At 41.2% G+C, this 18,730-nt stretch overlaps 2 protein-coding genes and 1 pseudogene across 2 annotated transcripts in view; 2 read left to right on the top strand and 1 right to left on the bottom strand.

Annotated features, from left to right (window-relative positions):
• Positions 1-18,730, bottom strand: part of LOC107290500 — a 177,079-nt pseudogene that overhangs the window by 154,992 nt on the left and 3,357 nt on the right.
• LOC107290506 overlaps positions 1-18,730 on the top strand; it is a 154,755-nt gene that overhangs the window by 48,793 nt on the left and 87,232 nt on the right. The window contains 1 exon segment of the mRNA XM_029284759.1: positions 4,528-5,637. Coding sequence (XP_029140592.1) covers positions 4,528-5,637 — 1,110 coding nt within the window.
• Positions 1,154-4,361, top strand: LOC107290504 (zinc finger and SCAN domain-containing protein 31-like). The gene is made up of 4 exons (XM_015819388.2): positions 1,154-1,644; positions 1,789-1,921; positions 2,628-2,754; positions 4,018-4,361. Exons 1-4 carry the CDS (start codon positions 1,234-1,236, stop codon positions 4,022-4,024), a joined length of 678 nt encoding a protein of 225 aa, XP_015674874.1. The 5' UTR covers positions 1,154-1,233; the 3' UTR covers positions 4,025-4,361.

Below are 18,730 nucleotides of genomic sequence, written 5' to 3' on the forward strand. Positions count from 1 at the left end.
GGAGTTGCTGTGTTGGATCTGCCCAACAGCCCCTCCGATATGAATGAAAAATACCCTCATTCATGAATCTTCTATGCTCATAGTGGCTCTAAGGCAGTGGTTCTCAACCTTTTTAATGCCGCGACCCCAACCGGTCGTAAGTCGAGGACTAAACCAGTCGTAAGTCGAGGACTAAACCGGTTGTAAGTCGAGGACTAAACCGGTCGTAAGTCAAGGACTACCCAACCGGTCGTAAGTTGAGGACTTTCCCTGCCCGGGAGCGCCGCGCATGCGTGGTTCTGCCCCCTGTGCCGGCCAAGGCGTAGCTGGCAAGCGGCAGAGACGGAGCAGGCCGACCACCAGCTGGCCCAGCCCAAGGGAGGTAAGGCACCTGCCGGAAAAGGAGGAAAAAATGGCGGACAAAAAAAATGGCGGACAAAAAAATGGCGGACAGCCTTGCTTGGTGACCCCCATGAAATGGTCGATCGACCCCAAATGGGGTCCCGACCCACAGGTTGAGAACCACTGCTCTAAGGGATGGCTTGAAAGACAGGAGATTTTCAACAAGGAAGGAAGTTTCCAATACAGTGATGTTTATTTATTTATTTATTTATTTTTTAAATTTATATCCCGCCCTTCTCCTTGCAGACTCAGGGCGGCTAACAACCAGATAAAAAGTACAAAAATATCCAACAACAAATTTAAAAGTTAATTAAAAGGGAAATATTAATGATTGGTCTGATTAAAATTATAGTTAAAACCCCCTCTAAAAGTTTTCCCCTAGGCCAGTCCCGCAAGCTGGAATAACCATGTCTTTATGGAGATTCTTGCTCATCCAAGTCATGGTTGTCCCAAGGTGCTTTTTTTTTTTTTTCCAAAAGGCAACTTCACTTTCTTTGTTTTTGCTTGAAGATGTTTCACTTCTCATCCAAGAAGCTTCTTCAATTCTTCTGAAGCTTCTTATGAAGAGACACAAAATGTCTTTAAGTAAAAACAAAGAAAGTCCAGTAGCCTTTTGAAAAAAAAGCACCTTTGGGACAATACAGTGATGGTCTTTTCCGTTATTTGCATTGTAGGTTGGGAATACTAGGCAGCAGGTGCCTCAACAAGAGTCAAGCAATAAAGATGTTAAATTTTTCCTTACAATTTTTATGATATTCTGGTCCTGAAAATAAAAGAATAAAATTCCAGTCCTGAGAACAAAAGAAGCTTGAAAGACTTCCACTCTGAGTTGCAGCTGAGCCCAGAGGGAAAATGATCCAAGGAAAAGCAGCTTGGGAAGAACTGGCAGTTTGTGATTCTCTTCATATGGAAAACAGTGCAGTAATCCAAGGAAAGGCAGGACTGAAGATCCAAAATGAAGAAACAGTCATTTTCTGTGCAAAGAGACAGCCCTTCAGGGAGTTCCATTACCAAGATGCTGAGGGTCCCCGAGATCTCTGCAGCCGCCTGCATCACTTTTGCAATCAATGGCTGAACCCAGAAAAGCACACAAAAGCCCAGATGCTGGACATGGTGGTGCTGGAGCAGTTCCTAGCCATCATGCCACCGGAGATGGGGAACTGGGTGCGGGAATGCAAAGCCGAGACCAGTTCCCAGGCAGTGGCTCTGGCTGAAGGTTTCCTTCTGAGCCAGGCAGAGGAGAAGGAACAAGGAGAAATGCAGGTTGGTTCAAAGGGGTGGGTGGGAAAATTATTCCAATCTTAAATATTTGAGGCATTTTTACATGGCAGCACCGCCCAAATGCTTTTGAAGCAGAGTTCTGTGTTCCCACATGCAACTCATGCCCTTCTTTGCTGCTCTCCACAGCTGCAGCTGGAGACATCCTTCCTGGAGTTAATCACTGAGGTTCCTGAGGCAAGAAGGGATCCAGTCAATCTTTGTCAGAACAATTTCCGTGGGCAAATCTCTCCAAAGGATCTAAATCAGGACTTGTCTCCAGGTAAGGGAGGACTCTTTCTGAGGCAACAAAATTCTTCCTCAAAGGGTTTTTATTCCTGCCCTGTGTGCTTCAGTGATTTTGTTTCTGTTTTACCCCTGAATTTATAAAGCATTCTTTTTAAAAAAAATATCAATTTCCTCCATCTTTCGGTTGCAGAGGACAGAGTCATATACCAGCTGGTGGTAGGAAAAACATCTCTTTCTAATGAAGCAGAAACCAATGTTGGGCTTCCAGGGCAGGTAGGAGGAAAATTTCATGTGCCCCCAAAAGTGCAAATATGATTAAGGCAAGAAGTATCCATTTTATCTCTCCCCCCCCCCTCAAAGTCAACCTCTGTTCCAATGTGAGACCCTTTCTTCTTCTGGACATCCACTTTGCTTGTCCTTCTCTTGGTCAGCTGCTTTTGAATAAAAGCTGGAGCAGCTCTGGAGGATGGAAGGCAGAGCTAGAACTGATGGTTCTAGAATGAGCTTGTGATTTGGGCGTTCAGGGGCACCGAGTCCTGTGAGGTGCAGTGAATTTAATCAACCTTTGGGACCTAGCTGGTACCAAAAGATGATGGAGAATGAAATCTTTCCCTGTAGCCCCTCACATTCTGAAACCAGCCAGGAAAACATTTGTGAATTTCACTGCTTCATGGGCTTCTGAGAAAACTTTACTTTCCTCAGTTTTTCTATTAGTAAGAAACTTTTCCTTCCTCTTTCAGGGTCCCATATCCTTCAAGGAGTTGTTTGTCTTCTTTACCAAGGAGGAGTGGGACCTGCTGGATCCCAAAGAGAAAGCTTTGCATGGAGAAGTCATGCTGGAGACCTCTTGGAATGTAGCTTCTCTGTGTAAGAATTCCTCTATCCAAATATGGTGTTTTATAATTGGAAGCCATCTGTTTTATGGTTCCTTCTAAGGTATTCTGCGCCTGAGATACCAGGCTAGCCATTTGAATCTGTGAGCTACAATCTAGACAGCAAGTTTCAAATAGGCAGTCTACCTGTTAATATTTGATGCTGATTTGTTGGAGGTGGTAGGCACTAGTCTTGGTCTTTACTGACCTTCAAGCATACATATCTTCCATATTGGATGTTCTGTGTTCAACCTTTTGACTATGCAGTGCATTTAGCTTTGCATAGACTGACCAGCTTTCAGGAAGGGAGGTCTTACAGGAGCTACACAGGTATGTATTCCTTTTTTCTACATGCTCTCATACTCGAGAATAGAGGTAGTCCTCACTTAAAAAACCACCTGTTCAGCAATTCTTCAGAGTTACAATGGTGCTGAAAAAAGGTACGCTCAACCAGTCCCCAAAATGATGGCCATTGTTCTGCCCCCCACAATCACATGATCAAAATCCACAATAGTTCCCACATACACAGCTATCTCCCCCCCTTTATATCTTTTTGGCCCCTTGTACTCTGTGGCCCCTGCCTCCCTAGATCATCCTTGCTGTCTTCTTGCTCCCACTGCTGGCCAAGCATAGCCAGCGTGGTCCTTTACAAAGTAGCTGCTGGCTGTATAAGGCCTTCTTCTCCAGGTTGTGCACAGCTATTTCCTCCTGAGACCTAGAGAAAATGGCCTCATATGCCAGCAGGCGCCTTGTGAAGAGCTGAAAGTTGATAGTGGTTTTGATTCTTTAATTTGGAGCAAACATGTCTGGGGATTCATGATGGAGGATACAAAATGATGCACTGCATAGAAGATATAAATTTAAAAAATGTTTCTTGCTCACTCAGGGTATTAGAACTCGGGCTTCCTCCATTAAATGTAAACATTTGATTGATTGATTGATTGACTGACTGACAGACTGAGAACACATAGATTTTCTCCATATGATCTGGATTTTGAGGTCTTCCAGTCATACACTCATTGCCACTATAAATAAATCCATCCACTTTATTATGTTGTACTTTTCTTCATGCGAAGAAGACTATGACCTAATTTTCCAGCAGCAGACCCAGGTTTTTGCCTATGTCTAAAATAGAATAATTTGAATCTGGTTGTTTGTATTGTTTGATTTCTTGGTTGCCCATGATATTTTTATGAGTCTTCTCTATGAGAAAGAGAAGAAACAATTTTTTCCACTGTTTTTTCTCTCTCTCAATCAGGCAATGAGCAGAAGAAGGAGATTTACCAGGAACCAGAAGACACACTTTTACAGGTTTTTAAGGTTGAAGTGGGAGAAGACACCTTCTCAAATCATTGGCAACCAAAAAGTGAAGATGGAATCCAATTAAATAATCAACAGGAAATGAACCATCCCCCTTTATGTCTGGAAATCTATGATTTGCTGACCCAAGATGATCTTAATAGAGAGAGGATGGGGCAGTATTTAGGCTTTGATAAAATATTTGAAGAACAATCAAACTTCACTCACCCATGTGAATGGACACAGGAAAGGAACAGATATGGTCAGAATTCCCCGTCTTATCGGGGGGATGAGATGGAGAAAAAAACATTAGAATGTAAGGATTGTGAAAACAACTTCAACTACCTCCGCAAACCTATTTCCCATAAAATGAATCACTTTGAAGAGAATCCATACAAATGTATCATTTGTGGGAGGAGCTTTGCAAGGAATGATAAACTTATCACCCATTTAAGGATTCATACAGGAGAGAAACCATATAAATGCACAGAGTGTGGAAAGAGTTTCACAAGGAACGATAAACTTATTGCCCACACTAGAGTTCATACAGGGGAGAAGCCATATAAATGCACAGAGTGTGAAAAGAGCTTCACAAGGAATGATAAGCTTGTCAACCATATCAGAATCCACACAGGGGAGAAACCATATGAATGCTTGGAGTGTGGAAAGAGGTTCACAAAGAGTACAGATCTTACTTCCCATAAAAGGATCCACACAGGGGAGAGACCCTACAAATGCACAGAGTGTGGAAAGAGCTACAGTCACTCTAGTAATCTGAGCACCCATAAGAGTATCCACAAAAAGGAGAAACCACATAAATGCACGGATTGTGGAAAGAGCTTCATAAGGAGCACAGATCTTACTTCCCATAAAAGGATCCACACAGGAGAGAAACCACATCAGTGCATGGAGTGCAGTAAGAGCTTCACTCACTACAATACGCTTACTTCCCATAAAACCATCCATACAGGGGAGAAATCATATAAATGTATGGAATGTGGAAAGAGCTTCAGGACAAACAGTTCCCTAACTTCCCACAAAAGGATCCACACAGGCGAGAAGCCATATAAATGCATGGAGTGTGGAAGTAGCTTCAGGACAAGCAGTTATCTTACTTCCCATAAAAGAATCCACACAGGAGAAAAACCCTATCAATGCCCAGATTGTGGAAAGAGCTTCAATCTTTCTAGCACCTTTGCTTTCCATAAAGCGGTCCATACAGGGGAAAAACCCTATCAGTGCATGGACTGTGGAAAGAGCTTCAATCATCCTAGCACCCTCACTTCCCACAAAAGGACCCACACAGGAGAGAAACCCTATCAATGCACAGAGTGTGGAAAGAGTTTCAGTCACCCTAGCACCCTCACTTCCCACAAAAGGATCCACACAGGAGAGAAACCTTATCAATGCGTAGAGTGTGGAAAGAGTTTCAATCACTCCAGCAATCTTGCTTCCCATAAAAGGATCCACACAGGGCAACGAAAATATAAGTGCCTAGCATGTGGAAAGGGTTTCACTCAGAGTTCTCACCTTATTTCCCATCAAAAAATCCACAGTGAAGATTAACTATATAAATGCGGTAAGAGCTTTCATTTTTGGGGTCTGATCTGATAACCCATGAAGGAAATCGCAAGGAAAATTAACTGAAGTGTGTGACGATTCATTTTAGTTTCCCTCAAAAAGGAGATAATCTGCATATATTCGCTTCTGATTTTCTTATCTGATCGCACCTGGCTTTTGAGGATGAGCAATATCCTATGTTTCAAACAGTGGTTGTGCTCAAGAGGAAATCAAAATTTGATTTTCAAGCAGTATGAACATCAGCGTATTAAGAATATACATTTTCTCCTTAGTATTTTTAATGATTTTTCATGTTAAGAATTACAGGCTTACAAGCTATTTTCCAAAGCACCTGAAGGCAGGACAAGAAGAAACGGATGGAAACTAATCAAGGAGAGAAGCAACGTAGAACTAAGGAGAAACTTCCTGACAGTTAGAACAGTTAACCAGTGGAACAACCTGCCTCCAGAAGTAGTGAATGCTCCAACACTGGAAGTTTTTAAGAAGAGACTGGACAGCCATTTGTCTGAAATAGTATAGGGTTTCCTGCCTGAGCAGAGGTTGGACTAGATGACCTCCAAGATCCCTTCCAACTTTATTATTATTATTATTATTATTAAGTGAATTTTGAGAGCTACATTCTAATTTTTCAAGGGCCCACGTGGGACCCTTCTCTGCCTATGATAGCGCAGTTTACTCTGAGCTCTCAGACGATAGGTTTGATTCTGGTTTGAATTTCTTTTTTCTCCCAAGTGATGTATCAATTATCTTATGCATACTATTTTAATGAAAGATATTATTAAATGTAAATAAAAACCTATTAGAAACTAAAGTAAAAAAATAGAAAAATCAAAGAGAAAGTTAAAAGTGCACAAACAAAAGGAAAATTGAAAAATGAGACATAGAAGTCATTTCCTCTTCTTTCCTCCCTTTTCATTCTCCTTCCTTCCCTTCTTCCTATGATGCTGGATGCTGACAAGTGGGAGGCAGGAGGCGAGTGGCCAACAGCTGTTCAAGTGCAGAGGGACCAGAACACGGTGTCTCATTTTTCCATTGACCTCTCTGCAAGTTTCCCATAATAGCTTTGCTAATGGGAAGGTGACAAGGAGCGTCAGCTATCAAAGCAGTTACTACCAAGCTCCCTGTGGACTTGTGGGAAGCTGTCGGGGAATATTGAAAAGGAAGATCATGTCATTGCAGTTGACCGTGGTAGCACTGAAAAGCAGTGCAGTGGCACTGAAATGACAAATTTCCCCCCAAATTTAATTCCCTTGGAAGTAATGGGTCTTGATATTCTCTAAGTTAGCCCATATGAGAAACCATTGTTGACAAAGCTTTGGCCTATGATGCAGCGTATCACCCAGTTGTGTTTTGCCATTTCAGGTGTGGCTCGGTATGAATAACAACAGTCCAGGGATTTGCCTTGATACGCTTTTACACATTTATTCAGCTGAATAAAGGCGGGTCCCTCTAAGGAAGAGGGAACCCTGAACACATTTTGACACTCATATTTCTATGTTTGCTACATTGTCCATTTCTTCACCCAGAAGCATTGGCACACTCCACCCAGACAAGCTGGCGGACTTTAGATAAGCTAAAGAAGTACAAAAATAGTCATTCGCCTCCCTTGAAGGTTTTCCAAGGACATTAGGTGTTATCTCAGGGACATTAGATGTTTCCCAAGGAACTTTCCATGACCTTGAAGGCCTGCAAAGGCAATGATGACATAGCCACATATATTCCTTCAAGGCTGTCAATAGAGACACTAGATTCCTGGTCAACAGTTGAAGGTTACAAAGTATCAGACATGAGAGTTTTAGTAATATACTAGACTGTTAAAGTGCGTGTGATGGCTCAGCAGTTAAAGATGCCGCGCTGACAGCCAGGGTTTGAAACCCGAAAATTGCATGGCAGGATGAGCTCCCGTTTATTGCCCCATCTCCTGCCCACCTAGCAGTTTGAAAGCATGCAAATGTGAGTAGTTTAATAGGTACCACTGAGGTGGGAAGGTAAAAGCATTCCATGCGCATTTGGCATATAGCCACGCTGGCCACATGATCATGAAAAATGTATTCGGACAACACTGGTTTTCTCAGCCAAGAAACACAGATGAGCACCATGCCCTAGAGTTGGACAAAACTGGACAGGGAAACCTTTACGTTTTTTTTTAGTTTGTTATTGGTTGTGTTATAATTTCAGAGACATTTTCTTATCTAAACAAACTGAATGATTAAGGACAAAAAAGCGGTGTGATTTGCAACTTCCTGCTAGCTTGACTGCGTCTGACTGCCTTCCAACAGCCAATGGCGGGGCCACTTCATCTGGCATCCAAAGGGCTAGGGTCGGACCAATCTACTGAATTTCTAGATGGCAAAGTGGCAGCACTGATGTAACCACACATTTGCCAAATTTCAATCCCACAGAAATCATGGGTCCCAGATTTTGGATGCATTCTATAAGTTAGCCCATTTGAGGAACCTTAGTTAAAAAGATTTTGCCCTACGATGCACCATTTTGCCCAGTTACAAGTTACAGGCAAGAGTTTTTGTAGTATATATATAATGTCTTTTCTCTGATTAAAGAAGTCAATTTGGCCATCTCAGCAAGTCTCATCATTTTCAGCAACCATTCTTCCATTGTAGGTAGTCCTGAAGCTTTCCATCTTTGTGCATAGTCCTGCTGCAGTTATCATACAAAAAAAAAAATCATGACTTTTTCCAACTGTTTATAGATCATTCCTAAAATAAAAACCTGTGGTTTCAATTGTACATTAATCATTAAAAACTTTGAAATTAGTGTATGTATTTGGATCCAACATTTTCTAGATTTCTTATGCGTCCACCAAAGATGATAAAATGTCCCTTTTTTGTTGTTCAGATTTCCAACATAATGATGTGCCTTTATGTATTCTAGATCAGACATGTCAAACTCGCGACGTCACATGACGTCGCGCGACCTATCGGAGCTTTTTCCCCATTGCCGGCAATGGGGTAGGTGCAGTTTCCTTGTGACGCGTCCAGCCCGCGGGCTAGCAGTTTGATACCCCTGTTCTAGATAATTTCTGGTGACCTACCAATGGTACATTATCTTATTAAAAAAGTTAAGATTATAACATAATGGAAATTTAAATCCTTTGAATCATATTTTCCCATTGTTCCATCTATATTGTAACCAATATTTTAGCCCACTTTATCCTGTATTACTCATTCTTCCATTTTGAATTTCAATAAAAGTTTATACATTTTAGCAATTACACGTTCATCATTTATGCACAACTGTATTTCAGACTTGTTCTTCAAATATTTAGACCCGTAAATTCTTTTGTGTACTTTAAATCAGGGGTCTCCAACCCCCTGGTCCACGGCATGCCAGAAACTGGTCCACGCAAACAAGCGAAGCCCCATCCGCGGGATGCAGGCAGCACATGAAACCACGCCCCCTTCAGTTTGTGAAAAAAACTCTCTCCACGGAACTGGTCCCTGGTGCCCAAAAGTTTGGGGGCCATGGCTTTAAATCATTCTTTTTCAACATGTGTTTCCTCAGTGTTTCATAAAATTAGTTTTAGAAATAATTATTTCTATATGTCTTGCGATTTGCTTGCGCTTGAAGCCAAACAATGAGTTCCTTCTATAAAATTGTTGGAAAAATTTAAAACGTGCAAAGGCCCTGCTTAGTCAGTTTGTTTATGCAGATTAAAGATAGGAAAAATTACAATGTTTGTTGAATGTTCATAATGGTGCCTTTTTAAACGTACTGATTATGGTTAATTACAGGTACTCTTTTGACTTTCAAACAAGAATTGTGATCATACGTCGAGGCACCCACATGACCAGAAGTAATTTTCCAGCCTTTTTCACTGCAGTTCAGTGAGCATTGCGGTCATTAAGCAAAACTCATTCATGCAGTTATGGAATTGTTGGGGGTGAAGTGGGGTGGACATTTACAATGGCTGAGGATGCTTTATGGCTGCAAAGAACCCATTCTGGCTCCATCACAGCTTTGAACAATTGTTAAAATGACCAGCCTTTAAGCGAGGACTATCTTTAATATGTTTAGGAGGCGGATTCCGAAATGAATAGGATATGGAAAAACCTTCCCAACACTGCGGTGATTTCATTGCATACAAGGAAAAATATTCAAAAATAAAGTATGGAAAGAGGCCGATTTCAAATCTTCAGTATGATGCAAATCCGAGGTCAAGACCTAAAAATGCATGGAATGAAGAAAAAGCTGCAGTTATAGCAGGATTCCTGGAACAGGCATGAAGTCCCAAGCCCTTTGTAATCGCCAAGATACAAACGTCCAAGATGGATGGAAATGGGTGCTTGCTTGACAAGGGGCTTCTGAGGAGGGCAGTAGTGGTTGGAGGGTTATGGTGGGGATTTTCCTGGGGTTTACATTCTGGCCCAGTTTCAGCTTTATCCAGCTTTATTCAGCTTTATCCAGTCCTTTGGGACTGCTGCCAGTGGGTGGCTTGGTGGGCAGCGGTCAAATGTTGCATGAGAGGGCAGCGAATATGAGCAAGCTCAACCCTGCTCAGCTGAGCAGTGGATAACAGAGTAACAGAGATTGAAGGGACCTTGGAGGTCTCCTAGGATGAAGGAGCTGGAGAGGCAGACAACCCAACAATGAAGGAAGGAGAGCAGGAGTCTAACAACAGCAGGCAGTCAGCGAGAGAACAAGCGAATGGCAGTAGCAATAGACAACCATCAGCCCAGACATATAAATCCAACTAAGCAGCAGGGGTCACTTCACAAGATCGTTGGAGCCCCCAGAACAGGTTAAATGGGAGAGTAGAGTAGAGTAGAGTAGAGTAGAGTAGAGTAGAGTAGAGTAGAGTAGAGTAGAGTAGAGTAGGAGTGGAATGGAATAGAATAGAATAGAATAGAATAGAATAGAACCTTGGAGGTCTTCTAGTCCAACCCCCTGCTCAGGCTAGAAACCCTATACCATTTTAGACAAATGGTGGTCCAATTTCTTCTTAAAAACTTCCAGTGTTGGAGCATTCACAACTTCTGGAGACAGGTTGTTCCACTGATTAATTGTTCTAACTGTCCGGAAATTTCTCCTTAGTTCTAGGTTGCTTCTCCCCTTGGTTAGTTTCCATCCATTGCTTCTTGTCCTGCGTTCAGGTGCTTTGGAGAATAGCTTGACTCCTTGTTTGTGGCAACCCCTGAGATATTGGAACACTGCTATCATGTCACACCCCACTCCTTCTCTTCATTAAACTAGACATCCCCAATTCCAGCAACTGTTCTTTATATGTTTTAGCCTCCAGATCCCTGATCATCTTCGTTGCTCTCTGCACTAGGTCCTAGGAACCACTGGGAGGAAGGGTTTTGTCCTTCTGAGGATAAGAGCCCTGGAAAGGACTTACCAGCTTACTTGAGAACAGTTTGATCCTGTTGGAACTGAGGAACTAGACAGGGTCCCTCCTCAAGAGGCTGGTGCTGGACCCCATCATTCTCGATAAGAATGCCCAAGTTGGCTTTAAGTCTGAACAAACAGTCAGCCAGATTCTACCTTGCACTTACAGTATATAGAATAACAGAGTTGGAAGAGACTGTGGAGGTCTTCTAGTCAACCACCTTTTCAAGCAGGAGACACTATATCATTCTGAAAAAATGGCTGCCCAATCTCTTCTTGAAAGCCTCCAGTGATGGAGCACCCCTACTTCTGGAGGCAAGTCGTTCCACTGATTATTTAACTGTCAGGAAATTTCTCCTTAGTTCTAGGTTGCTTCTCTTCTTGTCCTGTCTTCAGGTGCTTTGGAGAATAGTTTGACCCCCTCTTCTTTGTGGCGGTCCCTCAAATATTGGAAAACTGCTATCACCGCTAGTCCTGCTTTTCATTAAACTAGTTTCATTAATCCATTTCATTATCCTCTCAAGGGATCTGACAATAGCCCACTGAACAGGTAATACATAAAATGTCTATGGAAATTCTCAGTCATCCAGGTCATAGTTGTTCCAAAGATGCTTTTTCAGGAAGCAACTGGACTTTCTTGTTTTTCTTTGAAGACGTTTCGCTTCTCATCAAAGACGTTTCTTCAGCTCTGTTTTTCCTTTGAAGACATTTCACTTCTCATCCAAGAAGTCTTCAAAGAAAAACAAGAAAGTCCAGTTGCTTCATGCATCTTTGGGTAATACACAAAAATGGGGTAATACTTTGGGTAATACATAATACATAAAAGGATGTATGTGTTGATTTGTGCATACAGAGACATAGAGTGATTTTAAAAGTGTGCTGCAGCTGCCAAAAAAGCCAACACAGTGCTAGGCTGCATTAACAGAGGGATAGAATCAAGATCACGTAAAGTGTTAATACCACTTTACAATGCCTTGGTAAGGCCACACTTGGAATACTGCATCCAGTTTTGGTCACCGCGATGCCAAAAAGATGCTGAGACTCTAGAAAGAGTATAGAGAAAAGCAACAAAGATGATTAGGGGACTGGAGGCTAAAGCATATAAGGAACGGTTGCTGGAATTGGGTATGTCTAGTTTAAGGAAGAGAAGGACGAGGGAGGACATGATAGCAGTGTTCCAATATCTCAGGGGCTGCCACAAAGAAGAGGGAGTCAAGCTATTTTCCAAGGCGCCTGAAGGCAGGACAAGAAGTAACAGGTGGAAACTAAGCAAGGAGAGAAGCAACCTAGAACTAAGGAGAAACTTCCTGACAGTTAGAACAATTAACCAGTGGAACAACCTGCCTCCAGAAGCGGTGAATGCTCCAACACTGGAAGTTTTCAAGAAGAAACTGGACAGCCATTTGTCTGAAATGGTATAGGGTTTCCTGCCTAAGCAGGGGGTTGGACTAGATGACCTCCAAGGTCTCTTCCAACTTTACTATTATTATTATTATTATTATTATTATTATTATTATTATTATTATTATTAGGCTGGGTCATTTCTTTGAAGAACTGGGAAAGAGCGAGCTGCTTGGGGAAGGAAATGTTGATCTACTATTTGCCTATTTTCACACAGATTCTTTTCACTGCTGGGACAAAAAAATTGGGATGATATGCTTCAAGAGCAAAAAAAAACCCCACACAATTTAATGAGCTATTCATTTAACTGGGTTACCAGCCAAATGTTTTTCAATGGCTATTCTTACATACTGAGGAGCAACATTCAGACTTGATATCTATAAAAAATATCTCTTTAACGACTGTTCCTCCTTGCTTGCATTACTCACTTCAATTATGCTTTTTCCTGGAGAGCCATGGCAGATGACACTCATTTCCTGCCTTGTGTCCCCCCCCTTTCCAAAATCCCAGTGTTCCCTGGAGAAACACAGCTAAGCAGCCTTCAGGCAGGAAGACACCACAGTATCACACCAAAGAACCTTTCCTTCTTATGGCAGAACAAGGAGTGGCAAAGAGAGAAATGTTCAATCAGCAGAAATAAAGCATTATGGTTGCTGGGCAAAGGTAAGGTTAGAATTTATATAGAAAAGAACATAGAAAAGCCTTTGATTTGCCCTCAATCCCCCTTAGAAGTTCTCTGAACTGCCGGCACCTCAGAATAAACATACAGTCCTAACACTTAAGACTAGCACTTCACTGGCTCCATCAAAGAATCCCTTCAAAATAAGGGATGCCAGATCCCCTCATAATAATTCACACCTAGGGAGGACCTTCCTTTGCGGATTTCACAAAATACCCCATTTTATATCTTGTATATTCAGTTGCTTTTTCTTACGCGAAGAACTTTACATGGCCTCACTCTATTATTTTCAACCTATTTGTCTCTCTTTCCAAAATCACTTTGAAACTAATGCTTCAAGAATGTCACTCATTTATTGATGCTCAAAAAGGTTCAGTTATAAAATTTAAACCAGGAATTTTGCTGAAGAAGAAAAATGAGAGAGGCCAATTGTTTTACCAATATGTGGACAACTGTCTAAGTATCTTTTATCATCTAAAAATAAGATGCAATTTCTTCAGGAGGCCTTGGACCTACATAAGGTGTCCAACCAACCAGATGCTTAGTGATACTGAAAACTGCCTTTCTTTTTAGGACTTGACTCCTAAGCCAGGTAGGTTTTTTTTTAGATTTAGATAATTCAACTTAATTACATCTGGTGGCTTCAGGATCACAATTAGGTGGTTCCATTTAATAATCCAGCAAGATCTAAAAAAACAAGTTAGGAACAGATCATCAGGAGGAAATCTACCTACCTGATCATTAAGAGTCAATACTAAGTCAATGGTACATAATCAATCAATTTAATAATCAGGCAGCCATCCTCGGTGCCGATAGCAATTGAGAAACCATATTCAATCAAACTGCACTGCAGAAATTTGGCTCTGAGTTCCTAAAGACCTTCAGATTTCAGGCATATTAGGGAATCTGCTATTGCTGCAGCTTGTCATTCATTCATTCCCTGCATTTGTGGATCCTGACCTCTGATTTGTGTCACACCAAGTAAGATTTGAACTCTGCCTTTTTCTACACCTTGTTTTCAAACAGTATGCTTTTTTATAAAGTCACAGCAGTGTTGGAAGGTTTTTCCCTATCCCATTCATTGCTATGAAATCTCATCCTAAGCATATTCATCCATAATTACATTTAAAAAGGCAACATTATGAACATTCATCAAGCATTCTCAAACTTTATTATGTTTAATTGGCATGAACATCTAAATTGACTCTTTGGAAACTTTAATTTTTTCTACAATTTTGATCACTGATCACTTTTGCTTAGAGATCACATCCTTTAGTTTCTAATGCAAGCAAATTAAAGGTAAAGGGTTCCCCTTTTGGTCATGTCCAATTCTAGGGGTGGTGGTGCTCCTCTCTGGTTCTTAGCCAAGGGAGCCAGCATTGTCTGAAGACACTTCTGTAGTCATGGGACCAGCATGACTATATGCCGAGGTACGCAGAAGACTATTAACTTCCCATCTAAGTGGTACCTAGTAATCTACTCGTATTTGCATGCTTTCAAACTGCTAGATGAGCAGCAGCTGGAGCAAGTAACAGGAGCTCACCCAGTCGCACGCTGCTTGGATCTCGAACACAGGCTGTCAGCTCTTCAACTGACAAGCTCAGCATCTTTAACTGCTGAGCCATTCTGCCCCCTTGTTGTTGTTGTTGTTAGTTGCAAAGTTGTGTCCGACCCATCGCGACCCCCATGGACAATGTTCCTCCAGGCCTTCCTGTCCTCTACCATCTTCTGGAGTCCATTTAAGCTCACGCTTACTGCTTCAGTGACTCCATCCAGTCACCTCATTTTGTCGTCCCTTCTTCTATTGCCCTCAATCTTTCTCAGCATTAGGCTCTTCTCCAGTGAGTCCTTCCTTCTCATTAGGTGGCCAAAGTATTTGAGTTTCAACTTCAGGATCTGGCCTTCTAAAGAACAGTCAGGGTTGATCTCCTCTAGGACTGACCAGTTTGATCACCTTGCAGTCCAAGGGACTCGCAGGAGTCTTCTCCAGCACCATATTTCAAAGGCCTCAATTCTTTTGCGCTCAGCCTTTCTTATGGTCCAACTTTCACAGCCATACATTGCAACTGGAAAAACCATGGTCTTGACTATATGTACTTTTGTTGGCAGGGTGATGTCTCTGCTTTTTAGTATGCTGTCTAAATTTGCCATAGTTTTCCTCCCCAGGAGCAAGCGTCTTTTAATTTCTTGGCTGCAGTCCCCATCTGCGGTGATCTTGGAGCCCAGGAAAGCTATTTTTATGAAACACTGAGGAAAAATATTATTTTTGCCTTTCTCTAAGACTTTATACTTTGCTGGGGGGGGGGGGGGGAAGGAAACCAAAGCAGGGTTAATCCTATCATCTGAAAGCTCAGAGTAAACTGCAGATCACACCCCAATGGACCCTTGGAAAATCTGGGTGCAATTCCCAAAGCCTCTTATAAGGTTGATCATCAGCCGTGACATTACAAGGAAAATCGTTAAAAATACAAGGGAATAAATATATAATGTATACTTAACATGTTGATTTTGATATCAATAAACTTAAAATGGTAAGAAAATCAAATGTACTTTTTTTCCTGGACCTACTGCCTGTAAGGTTGAATGCTGCTTATCAAAGACCATATGCAGGTAGTCTTCAGCTTATGATCAAAATGTATGTTGCTAAGTGAGACATTTATTAAGCAGGTTTTGCCCCATTTTACCACTTTTCTTGCCAGAGTTTAAGTGAATCATTCCAGTTGTTAAGTTAGTAACCTGGTTGTTAAAGTGAATCTGGCTTCTCCATTGACTTTGCTTGTCAAAACGTCGCAAAAGCTAATCCACATGATCTCGGGACACTGCAACTGTCATAAACCGTTGTGTGAAAAACGGTCATAACTCCCCCTTTTCAGTGCCATTGTAAGTTTGAACAGTCATTAAACAAACTGTTGTAAGTCAAGGACTACCTGTATAACCTCAGGGAAGAAATATTGCCAACTTTCTAATCTATGTGGTCATCTCTTTTTAAGGTCAAGTAACAAGAATATTCTCACTGAAGCACTTGTTTTTCCATGCACTTTCTGATATGGGCTATCAAGTCACAAGAATGAAAGGTCTCATCCCATTTTAAGCATTTATGTAGTTAAATCCCATTGTGGCTCTCTTGTGGGAAGTAAGGTGACAACTTTGTGTAAAACACATTCCACATTCTAGGCATTTATATTGTCTCTCTCTTGTGTGGATTGTTTTATGGGAAGCAAGAGTGCTGGGGTGATTAAACCTTTTCCCACACTCCAGGCATTGATAGGGTTTTTCCCCTGTGTGAATTCTTTTATGGTAAGTAAGGTAACTGCTTGTCCTGAAACTCTTTCCACAGTCCATGCATTTATATGGCTTCTCTCCTGTATGGATCCTTTTGTGGGAAGTTAAAGAACTGTTTGTACTGAAGCTCTTTCCGCACTCGGTACATTTATATGACTTCTCCCCCGTGTGGATGGTTTTATGGGAAGTAAGGGTATTGGAATGAGTGAAGCTCTTTCCACATTCCATACATTTATAGGGTTTCTCTCCCGTGTGGATCCTTTTATGGGAAGTAAGATCTGTGCTCCTTGTGAAGCTCTTTCCACATTCCAGGCATTTATGTGGTTTTTCTCCTCTATGGATACTTTTATGGGTTCGAAGGTTACTGGAGTGATTGAAGCTTTTTCCACACTCCATGCATTTATACGGTTTCTCTCCTGTGTGGATCCTTTTGTGAGAGGTAAGGCTATTGCATCGGCTGAAGCTCTTTCCACATTCCATGCACTGATAGGGTTTCTCCCTTTTGTGGATCGTTTCGTGAGAAATAAGGCTTCTGGAATGACTGTAGCTCTTTCCACATTCCAAGCATTTAAACGGCTTCTCCCCTGTGTGAATTCTTTTGTGGGAAATCAGTGTATCATTCCGTGTGAAACTTTTTCCACACTCCATACACTGATATGGTTTCTCCCCCGTGTGGATTCTTTTATGATAGATAAGGCTACTGCACTGGCTAAAACTCTTTCCACATTCCATGCATTTATATGGTTTCTCCCCTTTGTGGATAATTTCATGAGATAGAAGGCTTTTAGAATGACTATAGCTTTTTCCACATTCCATGCACTTGTATGGTTTCTCTTTCGTGTGGATCCTTTTATGGGAAATAAGTATATCATTCCTCGTGAAGCTCTTGCCACACTCAGTGCATTTATATGGTTTTTCCCCTGTGTGAATTCTTACATGAGCGGTAAGTTTATCATTCCTTGTAAAGCTCTTTCCACACACTATACATTTGTATGGATTCTCTCCAGTGTGTTTCCTTGTATGGGAAACAAGGTTACTGGCATAATTGAAGTTGTTTTCATAGTCCTTACATTTAAATGCTTTCCCCCCCATCTCATCTCCCCAACGAGGAGAGGAGTTTTGATTATACCTGTTCCCTTCCTGTCTCCATTCACATGGACTATTGAAATTTGATTGTCCATCAAAGACTTCATGACAGCCTAAATACTGTCCCATCCTCTCTTGATTAAGATCTTCTTGGGTCAGCATATTGTAGATTTCCAGAGATAAAGGAGGAGGATTTATTTCCCGCTGATCATTTAATTGGATTCCATCTTCACTTTTGGATTGCCATTGATCCTCTTCTCCCACTTCAACTTTTAAAATCTGTATTGGTGTCTCTCCAGATTCCTGGTAAATCTCATTCTTCTGCTCATTGCCTGTTTGAGAGAAAAACACAGTAGCAGAAAATTCCAGTTAAACTACATATTGAAATCATCCTTTTTTTCTTCTAAGTATCTCACATTTTATTTTAATGCAAAGATCCTGAATTCTAACAAAGTTAGAGTGAGCAAGAAAATGTTTTCTTTATTCGCTGGTTCTGTGTAGTGCATGATTCTACATCATATGGCCCCTGATCAACTTTGCTCCAAGTTAAATAATCCAAATCACCATCATTTCTTTCAACAGAGCAACTTCTCTCTTCTCCAATTAATTTGGTCTCAACTTTCTGGTTCCAATCCAGCTTTACAATATTGTTCAGGTTTTGAAATCTAATTACATGATTTTACATGCAGTCAGATGACACATTTTTGTAAGAGCCATTTCCTACTGACTTCTTTCTTTAAACTCCATATAATTCCAAACATGGTTTTTGATTTTTGTTCACAACCCTCACAATGGATTGGTATTTAATTTTGGGGGGAAAAAAACTCCCAGGATCCCTTCCCTAACTGCCAGTAGAGATATTTGGCTTTCAACTTGTCAATGATTCATACAGTTGTCAGTTTGTCAGATGATCTCCTGATTAGGGAATATGATGAAAGAAACAAAATATATTCCTTCTTACTACTTGCCATATCCAACTACAGGTAGTTCTCAACTTACGACTACAACTGAACCCAAAATTTCTGTTGATCGTAAGACATTTGTTAAGTGAGTTTTGCTCCATTTTATGACCTTTCTTGCCACAGTTGTTAAGTGAATCCCTGCAGTTGTTAAGTTACTAACAGAGTTAAGTGAATCTGGTTTCCCCGTTGACTTTGTCAGGTTACACAAGGTGATCACATGACCCCAGGGCATTGCAACTGTCATAAATATGAGTCAGTTGCCAAGCACCTGAATTTTGATCACAATGGTGTTAAGTGTGAAAGTCACTTTTTTTCAGTGCCGTTGTAACTTCGAA

The sequence above is a fragment of the Protobothrops mucrosquamatus genome, unplaced genomic scaffold (genome assembly GCF_001527695.2).
Source record: "Protobothrops mucrosquamatus isolate PMUCROS unplaced genomic scaffold, P.Mucros_1.0 scaffold910, whole genome shotgun sequence".
Classification (NCBI taxonomy): Eukaryota; Metazoa; Chordata; class Lepidosauria; order Squamata; family Viperidae; genus Protobothrops; species Protobothrops mucrosquamatus.

Coding starts and splice junctions, on each gene's coding strand:
- LOC107290504 (XM_015819388.2), top strand. CDS start 1,234: ATGATCCAAGGAAAAGCAGCTTGGGAAGAACTGGCAGTTTGTGATTCT. Junction 1,645..1,788: donor AGGAACAAGGAGAAATGCAG/GTTGGTTCAAAG, acceptor TGCTCTCCACAG/CTGCAGCTGGAGACATCCTT. Junction 1,922..2,627: donor AAATCAGGACTTGTCTCCAG/GTAAGGGAGGAC, acceptor TTCCTCTTTCAG/GGTCCCATATCCTTCAAGGA.